Below are 23,354 nucleotides of genomic sequence, written 5' to 3'. Positions count from 1 at the left end.
ACAGGGGTCATTGTTATGTGCGGAGAGCACCCTGTTCCTTAAGCACTTGGTTTCCAAGTAAACAAGCTGGGGAGGTAACTTTGCAAAAGAGGCTGATTCATTAGCAGCAAGGCAAACCAATGGGCTGGAGGGCTGCCCAAGCGCCTGGAGGGATTTGCGTAGCTCGTTGAGCTGCATGCTTTTCACTTCTTTGAACAGAGGGAGCTGTGTGACAAACACAATCTTGAACTGTACCAGAGTCATATGCTTTCTGGGCACATTGCTTATCTCATGGGTTCGCTGGGCTTCTTTTTTTCTTCTTTCCCCCTTCCCTTCCCCTTTCTGTTTATTTGTATTACTGTTGTTATTATTGGCAGGCCGCCTTTGGTGTTCCGCGAGACATCTGCATTTCTTATGGCCTTCGTAGTAACAATAAACTGGGAATGTAAATCACCTCATTAGCAAGAGCCCTTTAAAAAACAGAAGAAGTTCTCAGAACAGTTAAACAAAAAACACAGGGGGGAGAAAATAGACCCAGACACATACCACACAATCCCGATGCAATTTTCACTTTGTTTTCTTATTTTCATGCAGCACCGTCTATTTGCAGGACTTCCCATGAGATCAGAGAGTTTGGGGTTTTCCTGTTTTGCCTCTCTGAAAACTCTGTGAGCATCAAGAATTAGCACCAGGGGCTTGTTCTAGAACCGCCAGGCACATCTTTGGGCTGGAGCCCCCCCCCCCATGAATGAGATGGAGAGACACCTGCAAAGAGGGGAGGATTATGGGTGGCAGAGCTCTGAAAGCAGTTCCACTGCTGCTGGAGGAAGACAACCAGTGGGTGAGAAGGGCTGGCCCATTCATGAGGCAGACTGATGCAGCTGCCTCAGGTGGTGGAATTCCAATGGGGCGGTGCCCCCATAGATGACCCATCTGCCCTCCCCCACCACTGGAGAAGTGAGGCGAAATGGCAGTGGGTTCCAGCAAGCTTTTGCAAGAACTCTGCAAAATCTCCCAGAACTCTTGCGAGCTCTTGAGGGGCTCTGCCCAAGATCTTGCCGCCGCCGCCGCTTCTCATTTTGCCATTTTGCCTCAGTCAGTGAAATTGGGTGGGCCACCCCTGGTGAGGACTGTTCTTTCCCATGAGCTCTCTGTCTTCCCTACTGAGTGGGCAATCTGCAGCTGGAGCAGCTGGAGGAAGTGGCTGCTCAGTTCTGTCCTTCTGGTCAATGCCTAGAACAATACATTTGAGGCCCTCTTGTGCACATACTGTAAAGCAGAGGTGGAGAACCTGAGGTGCTTTCAGATGCTCTTGGAATTCAACTTCTATCAGCCCCAGCCAGCATAACCAGGGCTCAAGGATGATGGGGAGCTGTGGTCCGGCCATATCTGGAGGACTGCAGGTTCCCCATCCCTGCTTGTGAGTGAAAAACAACAACACACTTATATAATTTATAAGCATTATATAAGGTTGTGTTCAGTTCATACAAATCACATTGACCGCCTTCACGCTTTACTGATCAAGATTACATTGTTCACCTTCATCATTGTTGTTTTGTTCATTTGTTTTTCTTCCTTTGTCCTGTTTGGTGGGGAGAGTTGACCTGTGAAAGCAGCAGCAGCAGCAGCAGCAGAAAAGACTTCTGCAGACTTTCTTAGAAGCCACCATCACTCTCTCTCTCTCTCTCGCTAACGCACACATACACAATGTCAACTGTCCTGGTTGTTTTATCATTCCAGGGCACAATGGGTAAGGGGTAGAAGCTGCTGCTGAGAGGGGAAAAGGTAGAGAAAGGGGGGATGAGGGAAGAGGCATGGACACAGGGATATGACATGCACCTGCTGAAGCAGGTAGGCCACTTCCACCATTCCTGCTCCCTTGAAGGCAGCGGGTGCAAGTCTCCTTGGCTTCAACAACTTTAGCCTTATCCAGTAAGGTGCACTTCGATTCTCATAACCTCCAACTATTGGCCATGCAGACTAGGATGCATGGGAGCTGGAGCCCATGGGGAAAGAACTGAAAAATAATAGATGCAGGTTGGGGGGTGTGAGTGGGTGGGATCATGCAAGCCCATCTGTAAGTAAGTGATACAGCTGAACCATGGCTGAGTGCAACTCCCCTATGAGGAAAGCTTGCCGCATTTGGGGCTTTTTAGTTTAGAGAAGAAGAGAACAAGGCATGATTGACATGTATAAATGTATGCATGGCACAGAGCAGGCATGTCCAAAGTCTGTTTCGGGGGGGCCTAATCTGGTCGATTTAATCTGGCCCCCATGGAAGTTTATTTCCTGGGGAAATGCATGTTCACTTCATCAAATCTGGCCCTCTTTGAAAAAAGTTTGGGCACCCCAGGCATAGAGGAAGTGAATAGAGAAAAGGTTCACCCCCTCCCTCATAACACTAGAATGTGTGGTTATCCAACAAAGCTGGCTGTCAGGGGATTCAGGCACATAGCTAAACACAGCAGGCAGTGATGGCCTGAAATTTGCATCGTTTTGAGGATTAGACAAATTCAAGGCTTCCCACAGGCATTCGGTTGTCCACCGTAAGAACAGGATTCTGAACCAGATGAGCCATTGGCCTGATCCAACGGGCTCTTCTTGTGTCCTTGGTCATCCCAACCCAGCAGGGGTAAAGTATTGAACTCAGATATGTGAAGGAATGAAGTCAATACACACCAAGAATGTGGCAGATGCTTAGGTAAGCAATTCACCCAGCATACCCCATTAAATTGAAAGGGAACTGCACAGGAAATACTTCCTGGTGGGTTTTTAACTTCTTATGTGGGACTCAACTACATTGTTGCATGTGCAGAATGCGGGCTGCTGGTGCAACAGACCTTCTCTCTCTTCCCTCACCTTCCATTGCAACCCCTAAATCTGCTCTGAAGGGTTGGGGGAAACCCCAGAAGAGGTTTGGGGTGTCCAGAGGGGAGGAGAGAGGGGAAGTTCCATGGAGCAAGCAGCCTACATTTATAAGGCAGAGATGGGGAGCCTGTGGCCCTCCAGGTGTTGCTGGATTACATTTCTCATCATCCCTGGCCATGGACTATGCTGGCTGGGGCTGATGGGAGTTGGAGTCCAACAATATGTGAAGGCCCACAGCTTCCCCATCCCTTCTAAGTCCAGGCATTGCAGGCAGTTTGCTGGGCTTCCCTTCCTTTTGCGACCGGCTTTCATGAGCTTCTGCTGCCACCTAGAGCTAGAATGGGGCTCTCTACATCTCTTGAAACCGCTACCGCTGGTTGAAGATCAGTGAATAAAATAATGGCATTCTAAAGCAAGAACATGTGGAGAAAAACTGGTGCTTTGGGGATACATTTGGTACGCATTGTGGCATTGGATGAAATTCGTGCTGCTCATTAAAATAAATTGCTCATTGATGTCACTGTTTCTCAAAACACCAGGTGCTGCCCTTTAGGGATTTAAAAAGAGTTTCTGGAGAAGCTGGTGTCACAGAGAAATGTCCAAATCGAGGTGTGAGAGGAGTTACCAGCTTCTCTCTAGGGAGTTGGGAGCTTCTGCTAGAGCCCTCTCCACTGTCTGTCCCCATGGAGCCAGGAGAAAATTCCAGCACCCCTCCTTCCAAAAAATAACAATATGCGGCTGGCCCACGTAACTCCCTGTCCTTGAGAAAGGCACCCAGCAACCCATTACCACCTGAATTTCCCGAACCCAGACTTCAGGGTCCTCTTCCTCTGACATGTCTTGCCATTCCCACCCCTTCCCAGCTTGTACCCTGAAGGGGGGGGCATGACAAGGAGGGAACCTTAGGTACCCCCTCAGTAGGGACAGGCGCAGCCTTCCAGGCCTCTCTATCTGGCTCCTCCCAGGCTGTGGCTCTCTCCAGCCCTGCTCCATACCCTCCTCAGCTGTTTTGCCTGCCTAGAATGTGTCCTCAAACTGTGATTTTGCTTTCTCCTTGCCTGGACAGACAATGGAGGATGTTTGTGGGGGGGGGGTGAACCTCTGGCTTCTGCAGACAATGAGTCACACCCATTGTTCTGCCCACTTTTGCCTCTGGCCCCGCCCACTTCTCCTATGGCCCTGCCCACCACTGACATGTGGCATCTGGACAGTTCTCCACGAGGGAATACAGTCCTTGTGTCTGAAAAGGTTCCCCATCCCTGTTCAAGGACCTCTTGGAGGATGGACAAGTTCATTCTATAGGCTGGATGGTGCCTGCAAGTGGCCAAACTCATCTTTGTGTCCCACAGTGGAGTATCCCAGTTCTGGGGAGTTCATCCAGTCACCATTAAGAAGTGACAACAGGAGCTGCTCGTATTTTATTAGCTAAAAAGTGGAAAACCCAAGAATTACCAATGATAGAAGAATGGCAGATGAAGATGATGGATTTTTCAGAGCGAGCTGACCTAACTGGAAGAGTCCGCAACCAGACAGAGGAGGAGTACCAGGCAGAATGGAAAAAATTTAATGATTATTTAATTAAATATGTTAAGTTAAATTAGTTGGAAATAACTTGCAGATAACTAATTAGCTTAGGATTTTATGTAAGTTAAGTGATGAATCAATCTGTATAATTTCAAAATGAAAAGACTGAAAGATGTTAAAGCTAAAGGTAAATTTTATAAGAACTGTGATTTGGAAAACCGTTAAATGGATTTGCATGGAAATTCAACCAAGGGGAAGCGAGGAAGTCACTTAACAATGTTAATAAGTATAATTTTTAACAAGATTATGATTTGTGTTTGTTTGTTTGTTTGTTTGTTTGTCTTGTTTGCTTATAATTTTGTGAAAATTAATTTTAAAAATTGGGGGGGAAAGAAGTGACAACAGGAGGTGCACACTCCCCAAAATGTTTTGTGTTACCTATCATGTGGAAAATATCTTATCCATTACTTGTTTCCAGAATCAAGTTCCCAGGATCACAAACTGATCCCATGTGTGGGAGCTTTCATGTATTATAATGTCTACATGTTATTGTTGTTGCTAAGAAAACCCCAAACCAAATGGAGTCCAACTTGCTTGGTGCAGTTAAAAAGTATAACCCTCCTCTCAGGACACTCACGGGTTCCTTCTATAGGCCTCCTGACTCCTCAGCGATTCACAGTTTTACAAATTTTCTACTCATGCAAGAAGGCATATGACAGTTAGCTCAATCAGGGCAAGGCCTCCCTGGTCTCAAAAAAAGCTGATGGGAAAATGCCTCTGAAAGAGATATGTTTTCTTCAGTACAGTAAGATACCCGATTGCACGTTAAGCCCTGTCCGCACAAAATGGAATCTGCTGCCTCTTGGATTCTTTCCTGTTCATGAAGGGGGATCCCTTACACTGCATTACGTGGGGAGAGGAAAACAGGATAAAGTGAGACTGATGGGTCCAGTGTGCTCTTCATCACCATGGAAAAGGTTGGCCAAGCAAAAGCACCCAATCTCCAAGTAATAGCATATTAGAGAAGAGCACAATTACGGCACACTGGATCAGCTCCTGATACCTGTAAACAAACAAACAAACAAACAGCATGAAGTAGCACGTAGTTCTGATTAATGTGAACCTGCTCTGTCCCAGCTCTTGCTTGGTTTTTTTTTTTGCAGGCCTTTAAAAAATAAAATAAAAAATAGTGTGCCCTAGAGCTGAAGGAATGTGTCTGTTTTGGTTTCTCTAGGTTTCTCATCTTTCTAAACTTAAATCCAGTTCTCCACATTTCAACATCAGATTGTGATTTTTTTTAAGTCCTCGTGAAAATTAATCAGCATTGTTGTGCAAATTTCTCCTAAATATGTACATATTTGTTTGCCATTCTGCCTAACATATACATCCTTGCAAAACAATGTTCCCTAATTTAATGTGTTTTTGTATACCTGTTTCCCTAAGACACAGATTTATATCCACACTATACAGTGTTATGTGCATTCGTGTGCGCATCAGTGGACTGGAGAACCGCATTGCAAAATTCAGAGAAGTACAAATTTCAAAGAATGGCAGTGCTTTACTTTATGTAGTTTGGGGAGCTGCAAAATTAGGTAAGGTCACTTTTAAATGCGAACCGAATCAAATCTGTCCCTCCCCACTGGTCTTTAGAGTGTCCGTATTGGCTGGCAGGTCTATGGGACTGAAGTCTCTGTGCACTAATGGGGCACCTCTACAGTTGTTTCACAGTGCTTACAATGAGCCACAGCACACACATATTCGCAGACACAGCACCCATCCTATTTATGAGCAGCTGTGCTTGCTCTTGGTAGGCAGATCCTTGACAGCTGAGAGTCCAAAGAAACATGTGCCCCTCATTGTGGCAGTGATGTGACCGAGGGGAAACTGCAAGGGAGTAAATGTATCTCTAGCATGGGAGATAGCTCTGTGGGAGGGCTGCAGAGGAGCATATGCAAGCAAAAGCGTCACTCGGAGAAAGAACACAAGGGTCTAGATTCATGATGGCCAACATCTTTGGCCTTAATATGGAAGTTGGATGTAGTCCATACACCACCAGATAGCCACAGAATCATCAGATTTTACTGTGAAAGGTGAATTTGGAAGCCACCTAGTTCAACCCCTGCTCAGGAAAAGTATAGTTACAGGTGGGTAGCCGTGTTGGTCTGCCGTGGTCAAAACAAAATAAAAAAAATCCTTCCAGTAGCACCTTAAGAGACCAAATAAGTTTGTTATTGGTATGAGATTTCGTGCGCATACACATGAAAGCTCATACCAATAACAAACTTAGTTGGTCTCTAAGGTGCTACTGGAAGGAATTTTTTTATTTTGTTTCAAGAAAAGTATGCATGGTATCATAGACAACTGGCTGTTCAGCCCCTGCTTGCTTAAATATATTCAAAGAATGAGAGCTCATCACTTCTTGTGATGTTCCACTGTCGAAACAGCTCTGACTATTAGGAAGTTTCTCCTAAGGTTAAGTCAAAATTATTATTTTTTGCAATTTTCACGCTACGGTTCTAATCCTGCCTGCTGGAGCAACAGAGAGCAAGTCTGCTCCATCTGCTAGGTGACAGCCCATCAGATATGTGAAGGCAGCTTGACCTCATTTCCAGGGTAAACATTCGTAGTTCTTTCAACCGTTCCTCTTAGAACTTGATTTCCAAAGCCTCTCACCAACCTGGCCACCCTCCTCTGGACACATTTGATTGTCCACACTCTTCTTTATATGTGGTGCCAAGAGCTGGGCACATTACTCCAGATGTGGTCTAACCATCACTGGCATAAAAACCACATCTGCACTAAAGCATCAAAACACACCTCCTCCAAACCATCCACCTATTTGGCGTGAGCCGAATATTTTTCCAACACTTGTCAACATTGAAAAGCATCCCTCTTTTTTGTGATTTTTCAGGATGCCCACACTGTTTTTTAACCTGTTCATTTGCCTTGGTCTCTCTTGTCGCTCTCAATTGTCGTCTCACCTTCCTAACCTTGACTGGTTATGTAATGTTGCAATGTTATTCTGTTGACTACATGTTCCTTGATTAGCTGAGATCACCCACAGCCTTAATTTAATCAGAGCTGAGACCTCTGATTAATCCAATCTGAGGCCAAAGTATTTCAGACCAAAGTATTATAAACAACCAAAAGCATCCGGCCGGCCAATGTGAGAACAGGATGCTTGACCAGATGAGTCACTGTTCTGATCCAGCAGCCTGCTATTTTGTTCTTATGTTCAATTTTGTCGCTTCATTCCTGTGCCTGCATGCATATGCACTGCACATTTGGCGCAATGTACACACCAGCTAATTTGTCATTGTGACAGTAACATAAATATCAAAACAGTACACAAATTGTTTCTATGAAACCAGATTGTGAAAGAGCAACCTTATTCATCTGTGGTAGCATGTTTATGAAAACTGTTGTTGGCGCCTTGGAAATGAAGTAAATATTTTGTATGAGACTGGGATGGAACTGTTAAATAATTTTAGACGCTGGGTGTTAATTTGTCTTACTTTAAATGGTATCGTGGAGGGACCCACTCTTTAAATGATCATATGGGGCCCTGGACTTCTGCCCCAAAGTTTGACCTTGAATACATCGCTGAGCCTGAGCTAGGCCTTATCTGCTCCATACATTTAAAGCAGCATCATACCACTTTAAACACCCATGGCTTCCACCAAAGAATTATTGGATGTGTAGTTTGTTACAGGTGCTGAGAGTTGTAAAGAGAGACTCTCCCTCAATGGAGGTCTTCAAGCAGAGGCTGGGCAGCCATCTTTTGGGAATGTTCTAGCTCTGGAGTTCCTCTGCCACAGCAGGTTGAACTGGATGACAGGAGTGGCTGGTCCCTATTGGGCAGAAGGCTGGGAGGCCAACAGTAGGTGGAGCCAGAGCCGGACAGAGCCAACAAATTCTAGTTTTGTTCCCATCCGCCTCCCTGCCAAATTCTACAGGGGTAAAACTGAGGCCAAGGAGGAGGTTGACAAGCAGTGCCACCCCCTGCATGGATCAGAAGGCAGCAATGTGGGGACTGGATAAGAGCAGGCCAGAGTCCTAAAAGAATAGCCACCACTGCTACTCACCTGCAAGGCCATCTCCAACCCTTATGATTTTATGACTAATAACGCATCATTGTTAAACTGAGGAGGCATCAAGTTAGTGATGTACTTGCTCAGTCAGCTATGGGTTTCAAGTTTGCCCCACCCCCCACCCCCACATTTCTCAAGGCACTTCTCATTTGCTTTTTGAAGCTCAGTTGAAAACTGATAGCGTAAGTCATAACAAGTCTAAAAGCATCTTGGCGAGGCCACTATTTTTAACAAAGCCAACACGTTCCTCTCTTCCATCTAAGCTTGCTCTCATAATAACTCATGTAAGCAAGGTGGAGCAACACACCACCACTGTGGTCCAGCGATTCCTCTGATGGAAAACTAAAGCTTTCTTTGCCGCAGATCACGCAGCAGGGAGCACCACTTGTGGAGATGCGAAGACACACAATTTTGCAAAGCGAGCTGAAATTTAAGCCTGGCTGGTTTCAAAACGACACCCTGAAACGATGCACAGCTCTGGGACACAGCAGCTGCAGGGTTCAGTTACTGCCACTTGCAAAATCTTGCAACTCTTTTGTAGCTGTGGAGTTGAAGCCTTAGCCTTACAGGACCATGTGAAGCACCGTTTCTGGAATTAAGAAGCTTCTTGTCTAACCACCTTATTTCCTGAACTGAGCTTCTGTGGAACAGGCAGTTGTTCCAGCTGTGACCTGGAGGTAAGGGTTCTAAATCCTGAAAACTTTAAAGAACATAAAGAGCATGGTTCCAATCAATTTAACATGAGAATGGCTGACAGAATGTTCCTTTCTTAGCTGTTGTGATTACTAATTTTAATGCCAAACAGGCAATAATAAAAGGGGATAAGTATATGCACTTCCTTTTAATCAAAGGAGATACAAATGAGTTAGTGTCGGATAGATCAATCATTTCCCTTTCTTGTGCAAACGATGCATGCGTTTACTGGTTCTAAATACAACTTCCCATTCACTCAGACTACTGCAAAAGGTTTTCCTTGTGTACAAATGCAACAGGGTTCAGAATTCGGGGTTTTGAAATAGCTATTACATAGATCCTATTTAGACCATATTCTAGGGCCAAATAGATCAAAATGTTGTTGAGAATACTTTCTAGGTAGCACAATTGTAATTTATGAAATATTGTCTCATCTTTTTAACATGCTTCCAATACATGCCATACTAGGATTACAGTAACAACCAACATTACTATTAAATACAATACTCTCACCGGAAGGGGAAAATGCACAAAGCTGATAAAGTACAATTATAGTAATTCCTCGTGCAGTTGGTCTGCCTTACTGAGGAGTTAGACACAGAATTGCATCTCCTTCCAATACAGCATAGAGTTATATTTTCCTGTCAGTTCCTTGGCCACCTACAGCAATCTCTTCCTATGATTCTTGCTATCCCGGGCAGGCAGCAAAAGTTTGTTAAAGTTCCTTTTATAATCTGCTATACATGACTGGTGGACTGCATTTAGTCAGATGGGTCACAGGCTCATAGCATTCAGTATCCTTGGGCAGCTGCCAAAGCCTCAGAATCCCACAAGGGCTGCACAACATTGATGCTGCTCTTGAGCATTTTATGCCGGGTGGCAGACAGCTAGGCTATGAGCTGCCATTTTAAATTTCCCAGGGCACCGTGGGAAATAAAAATGGTGGCTTGTAGCCACTCATGACTGCTGGGCTCCAATGCAGAGTGGGGCACTTAGGGCTATTTCCCAAATGCCCCTTTGAACTTAGGAATTGGCCTGCTTTTTTGCTGTGTCATCTTTAATAAGCGTTTGTGTGTTTTAAATTCTATGAAATAAAACAGCAGCAAAAAAGTTGATTCTATGATGCTGGGGTGACAATGTTTGCTGACTCTCTGCCTTGGAAGGGAAGAACTACAATTAATTAAAAGAGCAACAGAGAAAGCAGGACACACACAAACTGCTGTAGAAAATAAATGGGCCACCAGGCAATACCTAGTATTTATAATGGCTCATTAAAAACAAAAGTTACAGGACAGCACACGTTATTAATGAAGTGGGAATCAAGTGTGTGGTCAAATACTTTTTTAAAAAATAAATAAATCCACCTATCCTTTCAGACTTTCCTCTTGGTACATTTCCTTTCTTTTCTTTCTTTTTAATAAAGAAGCCTTGAGTTTAAACCTTGTGCTAGCACATATGGAACACAATGTTAATGATGCAGAAGAGACCATTTTTCACTGTTTCAGACTTTTACATCCATTACTCTCCTGTTTATTAAGCCCATGAGGTTCACAGTACAGAATTTATTTGCAAATCCCACCCCCTACAACTTTTAAGCCAAAGGCATTAGGAAATAAATGGACAAAAGAAAAGAAAAGAAAAACAGGAAAGGTTATTGTTTCAAAAATCTGTATATCATTTCAGCAAAGACAAACCACAAGCCAATGCTGCTGTCAGGATTTAAAAAAATAATATTTATTTAATTTTCCTTTGCAGAACATACATTTGCTATGTGAGCAATAAATCTTGTATCTGGCAGATCGTTCTGTGTGGGCTACCAACCAGTATTTCAAAATCTCAATGTATTGTAAATGTAGCTCCCAACTGTGTGCTATTCAATTTAGCTGAAACACACAAATACCATGGATTTGCCCAGAAGTACCTGTAAACATCTGAGGTGGTGTTCTGTGAACAAAGGCAAATCATTTGGGGAAATTTCTACGCAAATCTAATTTATTTTTCTTTATAAAGATGCATTTGTAGAACACCACCTCAGATAAATGATGGTGTACAGGGGGAAAGCAGGCGCAATAAGCACAATAAACCATAAAACAATGCAAAATAATTATTAAAAATGACTATCTCTTCTTGAAAAGGCCTGTTGGCATTAAAATATATCCAAGAGAGACCTGGAAGATAGCAGCGAGGATGCCTGAATCTCTGCTGGACAAGCATTCCACAGCATGGTCTGGTAGGATAGCAAAGATGTCACTCGCTGTTGCTAATCTGCCCCTATTGGCAGTTTAGTGGCTGCATTCTGCACTAGCTAGTGCAAATAGACAGGGCCCAAGGACAGCCCTGCACAGAACGCATTCCAGTGATCCAGTCTTAAGGCTAGCAATGCATGGACTAGAGTGGTCAGGCTGTCCAGATACAGCTGTAGCAGTGGCACCAGATGAAACTGGTAAAAGACACTCCTTTCAATAGCTCTGAGGTGGGTGCAAGCTCATATTAAGAAGGCCGTTGCAGGGCACAAATAACCTATTTTCTCAGCATCAACGCTGAAACACATGCTGAAACACGTAATCCCCCTACTACAAGTCAGAACAGGTGGTGCTGTGGTCTAAACCACTGAACCTCTTGGGCTTGCCGATCAGGTCAGCGGTTCGAATCCCCATGACAGGGCGAGCTCCCGTTGCTCTGTCTTAGCTCCTGCCAACCTAGCAGTTCAAAAGCACACCTGTGCAAGTAGATAGATAGGTACTGCTGCGGCGGGAAGGTAAACGGCATTTGCCTGCGCTCTGGCTTCCGTCACGGTGTTCTGTTGCGCCAGAAGCAGTTTAGTCATGCTGGCCACATGACCCCAGAAAGCTGTCTGTGGACAAATGCTGGCAAAGTAGAGATGAGCACCGCACCCCATAGTCGCCTTTGATTGGACTTAACCATCCAGGGGTCCTTTACCTTTTTTTACATGTCCATTGACTGGCAGCGCCCACCATTTCTACTTGTCGTTCCCCAGCTGGACGCTGGCGTTCTCAGAGCCTCTCTGCCCTGCAGTAACGTCCCCTTGAGCATGTGCAGAGTGCTCCAAGCACTTAACCCGACCCCCCTCCCCCGAAATAAGCCTCCCCAGACAACCCTGGAAACCGACACCCCCTCTCTCTTGTAAAACACACCAGCATATAAAACCCGCTGCGTTGCAAGCAGAGGTGCGTTGGCAACCACGGCTGGCGGCTTCAGCCCAGGGCGAGAGTCCAGAGGCGGTATGTGCTGAAGGGGCGGCACTCTCCGCCCGTGGCCGCGCGCCCCTCCGAGCAGGCCCGCCCCTCGCCTTCGCTGCGCGGGCTTTCCGCTTCCCCCTTCCGCGGGACGCTTCCTTTTCCGCCGCGGAGCCGCCTGGCCAAAGCTCCGCTGCCAACTGCTGCCTCCCAGCGGAGCGAGCGATGCCCGGGGCCGCGCGCTAGGAAGCCCTGGGCCCACTCCAGGTGAGGGTGGAGCGGCGCGCCCTGCTTCGCATGCGCTCCCGATGCGCGCGATGCCCCTGTCGGGTCCCAGGGGGCGATAGACTCCGGCGGGGAAGGACAAAGGCGGCCGCCGGTAAGTTACTGGCGAGGGGCGTGACTCTCCGCGCCTTATATGGAGGGGCGGCGGAGGGAGCGTTGCGTTATAGACCTTTGCATTCTCGCATCTTTTCAACACACACACACCCTTAAATAAAAAATAAAATGGTAGTGAGTGAGTTGGCATCCGTTTGTCTCGGGGAAACAAATGTTTACCAAATCGTAGGATTTGGAGTGGTGTTCCCTCGCCCCCAAGGCATTATAATCTAGTGTTTTCTGTGATCCAAGGTTTTTGTCTCTGGGGAAACTGAGGCTGGTCGCTAGCGACTTGCTCCAGAAGAGGAAAGTCCTGCTGTATTAACATGATAGATGTGGATCTGTGACGGTCTTGCGCCCAGGGCAGAGTTCAGCATTGGCCTCTGGCTCACCTGGGGTCCACCACTGTCAGTTGAAGGTGCAGGAATGGCATTAATGTTACTTGGTTTTGGTCACAAAAGCACCCCCGTTGGTGTGTCCAGCAGCAGAAATAACACCAGAGCGCTTTATTTATTAGGGTTGTCAGAGATTCTGTAAGGTAAGGTACATCCTGTACTTCAGAACGCTTACATTCCACAGGAATTTGTTTGCTTTGAAAATTTATTCCACACCTAGCTTTCAAAAAGAAACTCAATTTGGCTAACGGGTCACAGCAGCAGTTCCCGTTAAGATCAAAATGTTAACACCAGAAACTTAAACAATAATACAGATTCCAAATCAGCCCAGCAAAATTAAAACATTGGGTATAAACCATCTGAAGGAGAAACCATCAGCCTTTTCAAACAATTGTGCTTAATGGATCCCCCCAGTTCTCAAGAGTCCCACTGAGAACCTAAGTGTAGAAATAATATTGCAAAACTGTCGGTGGCCCTTTAATTGGACTGAGTATGACATGCCACTAGGTAAGGGTTGCACCCCTCCTGTGATGCCCCTCCTTTGATTTCTCACTTCTGGCATTAATACCAGGAGAGTGTGGAGACCAGGAGCTGCCATAGCCAACAACTGGGTTTTCTCTAATGCTCTGGGCAGGAGGAAGTGAAGATAAGGTGGCTATATGGAAGAGAGGAAAAACAGCAGGAACTGTGACTGGACCAGAGTAGCCAACTACTGTACTGGGAAAAATGTTATCAAAGCTGTCTCCTTAAACCATAAACGAATGCCCTTAGATAAATAGAGGAGCTATCCTAATGGAGAGAAAGCACATGGAGCAACATGTTTTTGCATATACTTTGCTGTGCCAGCTCCATGGATTGGCTCTTTTTTAGGAACTGGACCAGCTTTGGATCCAGTGGGCCCATCCCTGCCCTCCACTCCTGAAATGCATCATTTGGGGGCCTTACACTAGCTGCCGCTGGTGAGACCACTACTGCTAGTAGCAGGCGCTGTGCTTTCAGCAGGTGCCTCCACAGCAGCAGAGCCCATTGGAGGGACATCTCTGCCAAATCCTAACCCACACTAGCACCATGGATTGCGGATTAGGTTAGTTCTGTAAGTGAATTGCATCTGGTTGATAAGTAGGTGTTTCGCACCCAAGGGGCAACACGTGGATTGATTCTCACAGACGTGCTCGTTTCTCTGGTGTTAGCCAGTTATGGAACTGGTTTAGAGATCAGCTTACAAACCAGGGTTCCTGGATATCTGCAGGCTATGCATTTTATTTAATTAGTACACTTATATGCTTCCTTGGGGGGGGGGGAGTTCTGTGCAGCTTCCAGGTCTCCCATTCAGGCAGTGTCCCATCCAGCCAATGAGCAGACTGAGAGAGCTACATTATGTACCCTGAGTCCATTCTCTAAAGGCCACCTGTGCACAAAGTTGGGTGAATTTGGTGAAATGTGTTGCCTTCCTTTGGATACACGGAGAAATGAAAGAGTGCCAACTGACTCTTCTTCTCAAAGGCATCGTGGAATGGCTCCCTCTTATTGCCTTTGTCTCTTTCTCTCTCGTTCCTTTTTCTCTCTGGTCTGGTCTTCATCTCACCCTTGCCTGAAAGGACTCCTGAACTGGAAGAGCCAACATGAAAGGTGAAGAAACTCGGCAGCGGAGAAAGGAAGGCAGAACTCGCAATGGAGAGCGGTCCAGGCACAAAGCAAAGGGCAAGGGTAAACACAAAGAGAGCAAACTTGGCAGCCAGGGGACAGAGGATGGCTCTTTGCTGCTGCCTCAGAAGCAGCCTGCTGAAGCAAAAGTGGCAATGGCAAAGCTTCAGGAGGAGTCTGCCATCGTGATTGGCCTGCAGGTGCTTCTGCCCTACATGATGGCGGGCATGGGCATGGTCCTTGCGGGGATGGTCTTGGATTACGTTCAGGTAGGAAGAACAGAAAGTTCTGTGCATTTGCTTCTTTGTGTTCTGTGACTAGAGGACAGGATCTGTGATGTTTCTCTGCTAGCTGTCAACAGCCCAGGGCAGTTAAAACCCAAGATCTCATATTGTTTTGGGTAGCTAATTCACACCCACCTTGTTGTCCATAATTGCAGAATCCCTTTGCCTGTATTTCCTTCAAGACTAAGGCTGAATTTCTGCAAACACTTTATATGGGAGGTTATGTAAGTCCTGCAAGTCTGTTGAACTTAGTAAATATGCATGGAGTAGGGGTGTACTGGTATTTTTCTTGAGTGCCTAAGTTCCTTAGTTGATTCAAGAATTAGAACACTGTGTCACTGTGTCCCTTCCTGGCCTAGGGCTGTTTAGAGATGGCTTCTGTATATAACATCTACAGATTCTGCTGTTCTCTATTCCTATCTCTGCTAGCTGCTAATGTTATGTATTTATTGCTTTAATTTTGCTTTGTGTACTGTCTTAAGTGCAATAGCTGTAGATAATGTCTGAAATAAATAGTCTTAAACACAAACTCTTATTTATTTATTTCATTAATTAAAAAATTTATACACTGCTTGATTGTAAACAACAACAAAGCGTTTTGCAAAAGGATGAAACAATAAAATCAAGAAAAAAATTACAGTCCTAAACTTAGAGGTTTGTCCTACTGCTATCAATTAGGTGTGTCTACACTGGATTGCAGTCTTAAACAAACAAGGGTTTAAAAGTACGAAATCAAGTGTTGATTTTTTTTTATTACTATAGACAGGTGACTCAACCCTCTGCTTTATTTTTATATTAACATTTTCTGTATTTTCCATAAGTTAAAACTAGAATTTGAATAAGTACTTCCTAATGGGTGCTTTTTTAAGGACTGCAATCCTTTTCTCTCACTGCCTGATTTATTTAACTAGCAAGGCAGCAGGTCATGCTGACCCTTATCTATCAGATAGGAGGATTACACTGAGACAAGGGGGGGGGGGAAGAACCTTTCCTGCATGTCCTGACCACTTTAACAGAGCTGAAGTTAATATTTCTCCTGGATATTTAGCAAATCACTTAGGTCCCATAAGGTTAGAGGTCCCACCTATTTCAAATTGACACTGTGTTCCAGAACTCATTTTATTGTACTAGGTAATAAAGGACATACTGCACACGCTATTAAGAATCCCTGTATAAACAGACACCATATTATTGTTTTTAATATGTACCCTTTTAAGACGGTTAAATCACTACAGTCAAACCTCGGCTGTCGAACGTAATCCGTTCCGGAAGCCCTTTTGGCTTCCGAAATGTTTGACAACCGTGGCACAGATTCTGATTGGTTGCAGGAGCTTCCAGCACTGTTCAGCTTTTGAAAAACGTTGAGAAACCTGAGCATTTACTTCCAGGTTTTCAGTGTCCAGGAGCCAAAACGTTCCAAAATGGAGGCGTTCGGTAGCCGAGGTTTGACTGTATTAATTATTTTTATTGATTTTTATTGGATTTTAATAGCAACAGTGCAAACAAATAAAAAATCTAGATTCACTGTTCAAAGGAAGGACATGTTATCCTCATCCAATAAAGAGAATCGTGACACTGGGAATGGGGATCCTCTGGCCCTAATCCAGCTCACCAGGCCTCACAATCTGGCCCCCAGGCCATGTCCCTGAAGAGAAGAAAGGGTCTAGTTTTCATCCCCATTGTGGCATGGCTCTAAACCCAGGACACACAGCTTTCCGCTGAGGTAATGCCTGAAAAAGGTTCTCTACATCTGTTCTGCCATTGCGTCTATCAAGGTCCTCTTGATTTAGCTGCGCTTGGGAAGTCTAAAATCATAGATCCAATCGTAGAGTTGGATCATCTAGTCCAGCCCCCTGCAAGGCAGGAATCTCAACTGAAGCATCCATGACTGATGGCCATCCAACCTCTGCTTAAAAACCTTCAAGGAAGGAGAGACCACCACCTCCCAAGGGAGACTGTTCCACAATGTGCAGCAGAAGTGCAGTAGAAATGCCACGTTGGATTTTTACCGACGTTTATGCTCTTAAATATGTTGTTGAAGTCACTTGGGTGCCTTTCTGCATACCGTATTTTTCGCCCCATAGGACGCACCGGCCCATAGGACGCATCAAGTTTTTTGGGGGGGAAATAAAGGGGGGAAAAATATTTTCCCCCCCCCCGGCGCTTGTGGGGCAGGCAGCGGGGAAAAGCGCTCTTCTCCCCGTCGCCCGCCTTGAGATCAGGTCCGGGGACAGTGGGAAGACGCGCTGCGTCTCCCATCTGTCCCTGGAGCTTGTGGGGCAGGCAGCGGGGAGAAGCGCTCTTCTCCCTGCCGCCCACCTTCAGATCAGGTCCGGGGACAGCGGGGAGACGCGCTGCGTCCCCCAGCTGTCCCCCGACCTTGTGGGGCTGGCGCTGGGGCTCTCCTGAAGCCTGGAGAGCGAGAGGGGTCGGTGCACACCGACCCCTCTCGCTCTCCAGGCTTCAGTGAAAGCCTGCATTCGCCCCATAGGACGCACACACATTTCCCCTTCATTTTTGGAGGGGAAGAAGTGCGTCCTATAGGGCGAAAAATACGGTAACTAACGAGGTCAACAGATAATTATTAATATAAAAAATGAGTATCGGAGACCAAGAACTAGATCTGTTTGTCTAGTTAACTAGCTATCTTTGTTTGAAAACACTTAATCCTTGACTGGCTGACTTAGATTGTTATTTTGGTTTTGATGGCATTTCTTATTTATTTGGGTTGTGTGTAGGTGTCTTGTTTATCTCTTGAGTGCTTCAAGGTGCTAGGCACCATACGGGAGTCTTATAATGAAAAGAAAACTCCTGTTCCCAAGTGTGCACAGATACGTAAGCTTATTTATTTCTGTGCTGGCAGATGCATTCCTCTTGGCTGGAGACACCTTAACTGTGTAATAAAGGAAGAAAGAAATTGTACACTCTCAGGTCTCCTGAGTTAACTGGCGCTTTCTGAATATTGATTTGTTGACTGTAGGCTTTTTTATGGTGCTTGCTTAATAATGGACGGAGATGGAGAGCAATAAACTCATTCACCCAAGACTGTTGAACCTTACTGAAGGCCATACTTGCTACTGCATCCCAGTAGGAACTGGAACTGCTCCCTGTGCCATGGAATCGGTGTGTGTGAGAGGGAAAGCAGCAGAGAGAGCAGGTGGTGGGAAATGGCAGAGTTCGAACTGAACGCCATTTTGGAGCCCCATCACCTCTGTGGGAAATGGGCTACAAGAAGTCCCTGCTCTTTTAACTCTCAGGGTTGTAAGATTTAGCATGAAGGATAGGGGAAATGGGTTGATAAAGTAAATGAGTGGCAGTGAGGTTTGGGAGCTGGAGTCACCACCCTGCCATTTTGGAGATGTTTCTATAACATGGCCTGCCTTTAATATGTTTTCATGTATGTGTATTTTGTACATACAGCAAGGCAAGGAGAAGGGCTGGCTTTGGTGGCACCCTGGCTTTAGAATTGCCCCTTCCCCTCACAAAAGGCTTGCCTGGTGTCCATTTTATGGTGCCTAAAAGCTATTTCCCCCCACCTTTTTTAAAAAGTTGTTTCATAGAATTGTAGAGTTGGGGGTTGAGAGAAAGAATCTCTCTCTCTCTCTCTCTCTCTCTCTCTCTCTCTCTCTCTCTCTCTCTTTGTGTGTGTGTGTGTGTGTGTGTTTTAATCTAATTGTTTTATTCTGTTTCCACTAGAAAGATTTTTTTTCATTGTTTTCTAAGTACAGTCATACCTCAGAAGTGGAACGGAATCCATTCTGGAAGTCCGTTTGACTTCCAAAACATTTGGAAACCAAAGCGTGGCTTCCAGTCGGAAGCCGCAGAAGCCCCGTCAGATGTTCAACTTCCAAAAATAGTTCGCAAACAAAAGATAGTCACTTCTGAGTTTGCGGCGTTCGGGAGCCAAAACCTTCGAGAACTAAGCTGTTTGTAAACCAAGGTATGCCTGTATTGCGTATTGTATTGTTAATACTTTAATTTGTTTTGACTTTTGGGCATCCAAACTGTGTCAAGAGTGTTTGCTGGTGGGCAGCCATATTTAATCAGGGAATCTCGTTCTGACCCTGTCCGTTGGCCAGAGAGACCTAAGGACAGTGTGCACCCCCTGCCTCCCAGAAAGAAAACATTATGTCAAGGGGGAGACCAGCGTGAACCTCTCCCCCCCCCCAGCAGTCAGCTGGAGGAGAAGCAGCTCTGGGGAGCTTGCTTTCCACCCCCTCCCTTCCAGAGAGAATACTCGGCTCAAACTGCCAGTTGTTTTCAGACTCTGAAGGGAAACACCGTGATTAAGGGGATCTGGGTGTGGGTAGCAGGTGTGAAGGGGAATCTGCAGTACCCCTCCATGCTGCCATTTCTGGAAGGGAACAAGGGACGTGAATATTGTTTTTCTGAAGGAGGTTTTATTTAATCTTCCTGTGCAGCAAGGTAATGTCTAAGGACCATTCAGCTGATACTAGATGCAGATGCGCTAGGTTTAAGCCAGGCACGTGTCTAACTGAGTAGATGCCTATTCCCCGTGGCGAGGAAAGCATGTAAAAAGATTAGCGTCAAGGCAGATATTATCACCAAAACCTTAAAAAAAACAAAAAACCATCCAGCTTGTGTCAGAAAGGCTTCCTTATTCGGTCCTCATGATCAACCCACTTTTAGTAATCAGAGTGAAATCTGCGGGGATGCTTGCAGAGATAAAGTGGGTGTTAGCGTTGTGTAGCACCATTTGAAGGAAAGGCTGCTTTGCGAGGATCTGTGGTACCGAAAAGTGGCACAGAACAGAACAAAAAATAAATAACAGAACAGAACAAAAATCAGGTAAGTTTGTTACCTGAAACGTCTAGTCCTCCAAATGCCTGCGAAACTTCCATTAAAAGAAAACATGACCCTCCACATCTTTAATTTGGGGGTGCTATCACTTTTTAGAAAATTATTTAAACATTCAGATTTCTATCCATTTTTTATTATATCCCTTTTGATCCAAAACTAGACTCAAGGTGGCGCTGAATGGACAAAAACTACACCACAAACTATTTGCCATCCAATTAATGACAGCCCCCCCCCCCCCGGTCTCACTTGTAATCAAGAATGTGTACTGAGATTTTCTTCTTAAAGAATTGATCAAAGGGGGTGACAACATATCTCAGACAGAAACTTCCCACATCTAAATTCCCACACAGTTGACAAAATTTGAACCACCTGGGCCAGAACTCTCCCACCCGGATTCCATGAAGGGGTTGGACTGATAGAGCCCCACTGATCATTTTTACACTAGTGTGTGCCATATACCCTTTCTCTCAAGCCACCACGGACTGTATCACTTTTTCTTCTTTCGTCTTCTTTTCTTTTTTAAGCTATGCATAACAGTGCCTTGCAGACTTTTAGGACAGGAAGTAAAAACAAACAAACCACATAGAATCAACCCCCCTGGAAACTTTTCCACTGACTAACAAGACTAAAGAACTACCTTAAATAAAACTTGTGCACAGACTCTTATCACAGGCCTTTGCATAGTAGCTGAAGGCTGAAGTGATGACAGCAGATAAGGGTGTTAGCCTTTGAAGCTCATTGGTTTTTGCTGTGGAATTTTTTTTCTTCTTCTGAAAGCCAGTCTTTTAGAGACAAGCAACCACATATTTCCTGAACTTTTACACCCTTAGCAAAGCTTGGGGAAACAGAGAAGAAAAGGGAGCAGAGGGACAAGAGTGCCTTTCCACTCAGTACATCTCCTAAGCTATTCCTCTTGACCTCTTCAGTGGGACCAGCCTCCTATCCCTGATGACCTTTCTTCACCTTGAGGAAACAAGAGGGAAAACAAGAGAAAACTGAAGAGTTCATTACCCTCCGCCTCCTTGACTCGGGACAGCAAGCAAGTATAGTTCAGTGTCAACACATGATGAGCTGGAAGCAGTTGTGACCGTTTCAACAGCACAGGATTACATTTTCAACCATCGTATTTGTAACTTGAGGAGAAAGGACACCAGTGACTGAAATATTCAAGAGGGATCTGTGCACAGTCTGTTACGCTTCATGCTGGTGGAACTCGGTGCCATAGCTTAAGCCGGTCTTTCTGGTTTCCATCCAGGTTGCTGAAGTCACCGAAGAAGTGGTTTTGTATGTATTTATCCGTAAACATCTTAACAATCAAATTCCTTCCTCTGGATTCTGTTTCCTTTCTGGAGTATAATGTAAAGAAGGAGCTGCCTTGAAGCATTAATGTAAGCTGCATTTATCTAAGACAAATGGAATTTAGAAAGTAGCCTTGTGGTTCTTTGGTGGAAGAGAGAAGACTCCAAACAGAAGACACGTGGTGGCAGAACCCTGACTTAAAAAGTGCCTTAGGCTCTGGAATGTGCAACTGAAAGTGAGGACCACCTCCATAGCCTGGATTTCCTCCAGCCCACCTGCTTCTTGAGTATGTGTTAATGGCGCTCAGTCATGGTGGTCACGCAGCTGAAATTGGAGCTGTGCTTCCATGGGAAAAAACTCAGAGGTTTCACCTGCAGGTACATCAGATCAGTCAGTGGATTCCTTCCAGAAACATCGTTCACCATAGCATCACAGATTTTTGTGCCATTCATCCTTTCAGGTTTCGGCCTGTTATTTGCTGGATTGTTGATCGATACTATTCAAGTATGTATGGGCTTTCAAGTACGTTAGTAACACCATTGGTAAATGTTGCCTGGGTGACTTTGAGCATCACTTTTTAAATTGTGGGTACCTAGGAGCTATGAGCAGTGTTGTGTGCTTCCTTGTCTGTGGGGAAAGCGCCTTCCATGGGCATGCTAGGGTCACAAAGAGGTATTTCAGAGGAAAGCTCTTGTTCATTTTCAAGGCACATGACTGTATCTAACTGTCCGGGAGCACAGCTACTAGGATGAGTTGTATAATACTAACGAGAGAGGGGCCAACAGGGAATCCTGGGGAGCATATAAATGTTTGGGAAATCCCTCTCTAGGCAAGCTTCAGACTACTGAGCTCTGAAGTTCAGAGCTAGGTGAACAGGATGCTGCTCATTTTGCTCTGAACCTGAGTGGTACAGCATAGGGGAGGGGATCATTTTCACTTCTCCTTTCCACATAGTGGAATTTGACTGGGGGTGCAACCCTTGATCCTTATTTCATTCCTACTGTGAGTGGCTCAGACAGGCCAATTCCATCTCTCTTCCCCTCCCTTTTCCTCTCTCTTTCAACTGACACTCGTTTGAACTCAACATTCCATGATACCTGTCCTCCTTGGTCTGTTTTTGTGGGAGGACGTGGTGACCTTTTTTCTGTTTGTAATTCCCAAATTAATGTTTTTCTTCAATATCTGGGAAGTCGGCTGAGTATGCAACAACTCTTGCCTTGTCTGTGGGTGGTTCATTTCACTGTTCCATTGAGTCCCATGGCCGTCCCTCATGCGTGTGACTTTGCTTACACCAGGAGAGAGTCATTTGCAGCTTAAACCTGTGCACAAGTCTTTGGGGATAAGCCCCACATGCTGTTGATAGAATCAATGCTGTTGATCTTTGTAACATGTGTCACTATTATATTATATTAGCCCAAATTCATTCATTCATCCTCTCTCTCTCCCCTCCTTTCCTCTCCCTGTCTCCCCTGAGCATCAGCTGATATACCGGGGGGGGGGGGGAGAGACGGCCAGTTCATGCACGACATATAAGGAATGGAAATCAAACATGCACCATTAGATCTCTGGCAGCACTGACCTTGCCACTTTTCCTGCCATGTTTTTCTTTGTCACCCTCAGGGACAAATTGCACACGATGCTTAATGAGTAGCATGATTGATTACAGGTGGAGTGAGGGAAATTCCTACCATAAATGCAGTTTATGGTATGGAGAGACTTATTTCTTTATTCTCCAGCCACAAGTGGTACAGATGTTCTGCCCTCCCCATTTGGCCAGAAGCCTGGGAGGAAGGGCATTCCCACCAGTGCCATTTGACCCCCCCCCCATCCCTGCAGTTATTGTTCTGATTGTGATTGGGGAGAGAGTCATCATGCCGATAATTTAATTAACGAAACTCCGGGATATAGCTGTATGCTACACATTAGGTGTCATTTTGAACACTTAGAATTAGATGCCACAAAGACAATATTGCACTGTTGAGCTCCATGTTAATTGATAGCCGTGTCATGTAGGATTTTCAGCCATGTGGACCACATAATGTAAGAGCTCAGCTGACTGTACTGGATACAGACGATAAGGACAGAGCCCAACCTCGTCATAACTGAGCAGAAAGTAATAAAATCATTAACCGACACTACTCACTCTGTGTACACTGTCTACTTTGTAAAAGAGCAGCCTCT

The 23,354-nt window shown here is 45.3% G+C and overlaps 1 protein-coding gene across 8 annotated transcripts in view; it reads left to right on the top strand.

Annotated features, from left to right (window-relative positions):
- Nucleotides 1–8,627: 8,627 nt before the first annotated feature.
- SLC41A3 (solute carrier family 41 member 3) overlaps nucleotides 8,628–23,354 on the top strand; it is a 40,165-nt gene continuing 25,438 nt past the window's right edge. Inside the window, exons 1-2 of one of the 8 annotated variants that reach the window (XM_083490979.1) lie at nucleotides 8,628–9,139; nucleotides 14,724–15,038. In XM_083490979.1, coding sequence (XP_083347105.1) covers nucleotides 14,748–15,038 — 291 coding nt within the window. In that variant the 5' untranslated portion in view covers nucleotides 8,628–9,139; nucleotides 14,724–14,747. Of the gene's footprint in view, nucleotides 9,140–12,503; nucleotides 12,732–14,723; nucleotides 15,039–18,754; nucleotides 18,994–19,310; nucleotides 19,863–19,916; nucleotides 21,696–23,354 lie in introns of those variants that run through there. The other 7 variants (XM_083490980.1, XM_083490984.1, XM_083490985.1 and 4 more) reach the window with 7 other exon arrangements.

Source organism: Podarcis liolepis (genome assembly GCF_965112155.1).
Source record: "Podarcis liolepis genome assembly, chromosome: 2".
Classification (NCBI taxonomy): domain Eukaryota; kingdom Metazoa; phylum Chordata; class Lepidosauria; order Squamata; family Lacertidae; genus Podarcis; species Podarcis liolepis.
This window is presented reverse-complemented; position numbering and strand designations above follow the sequence as displayed.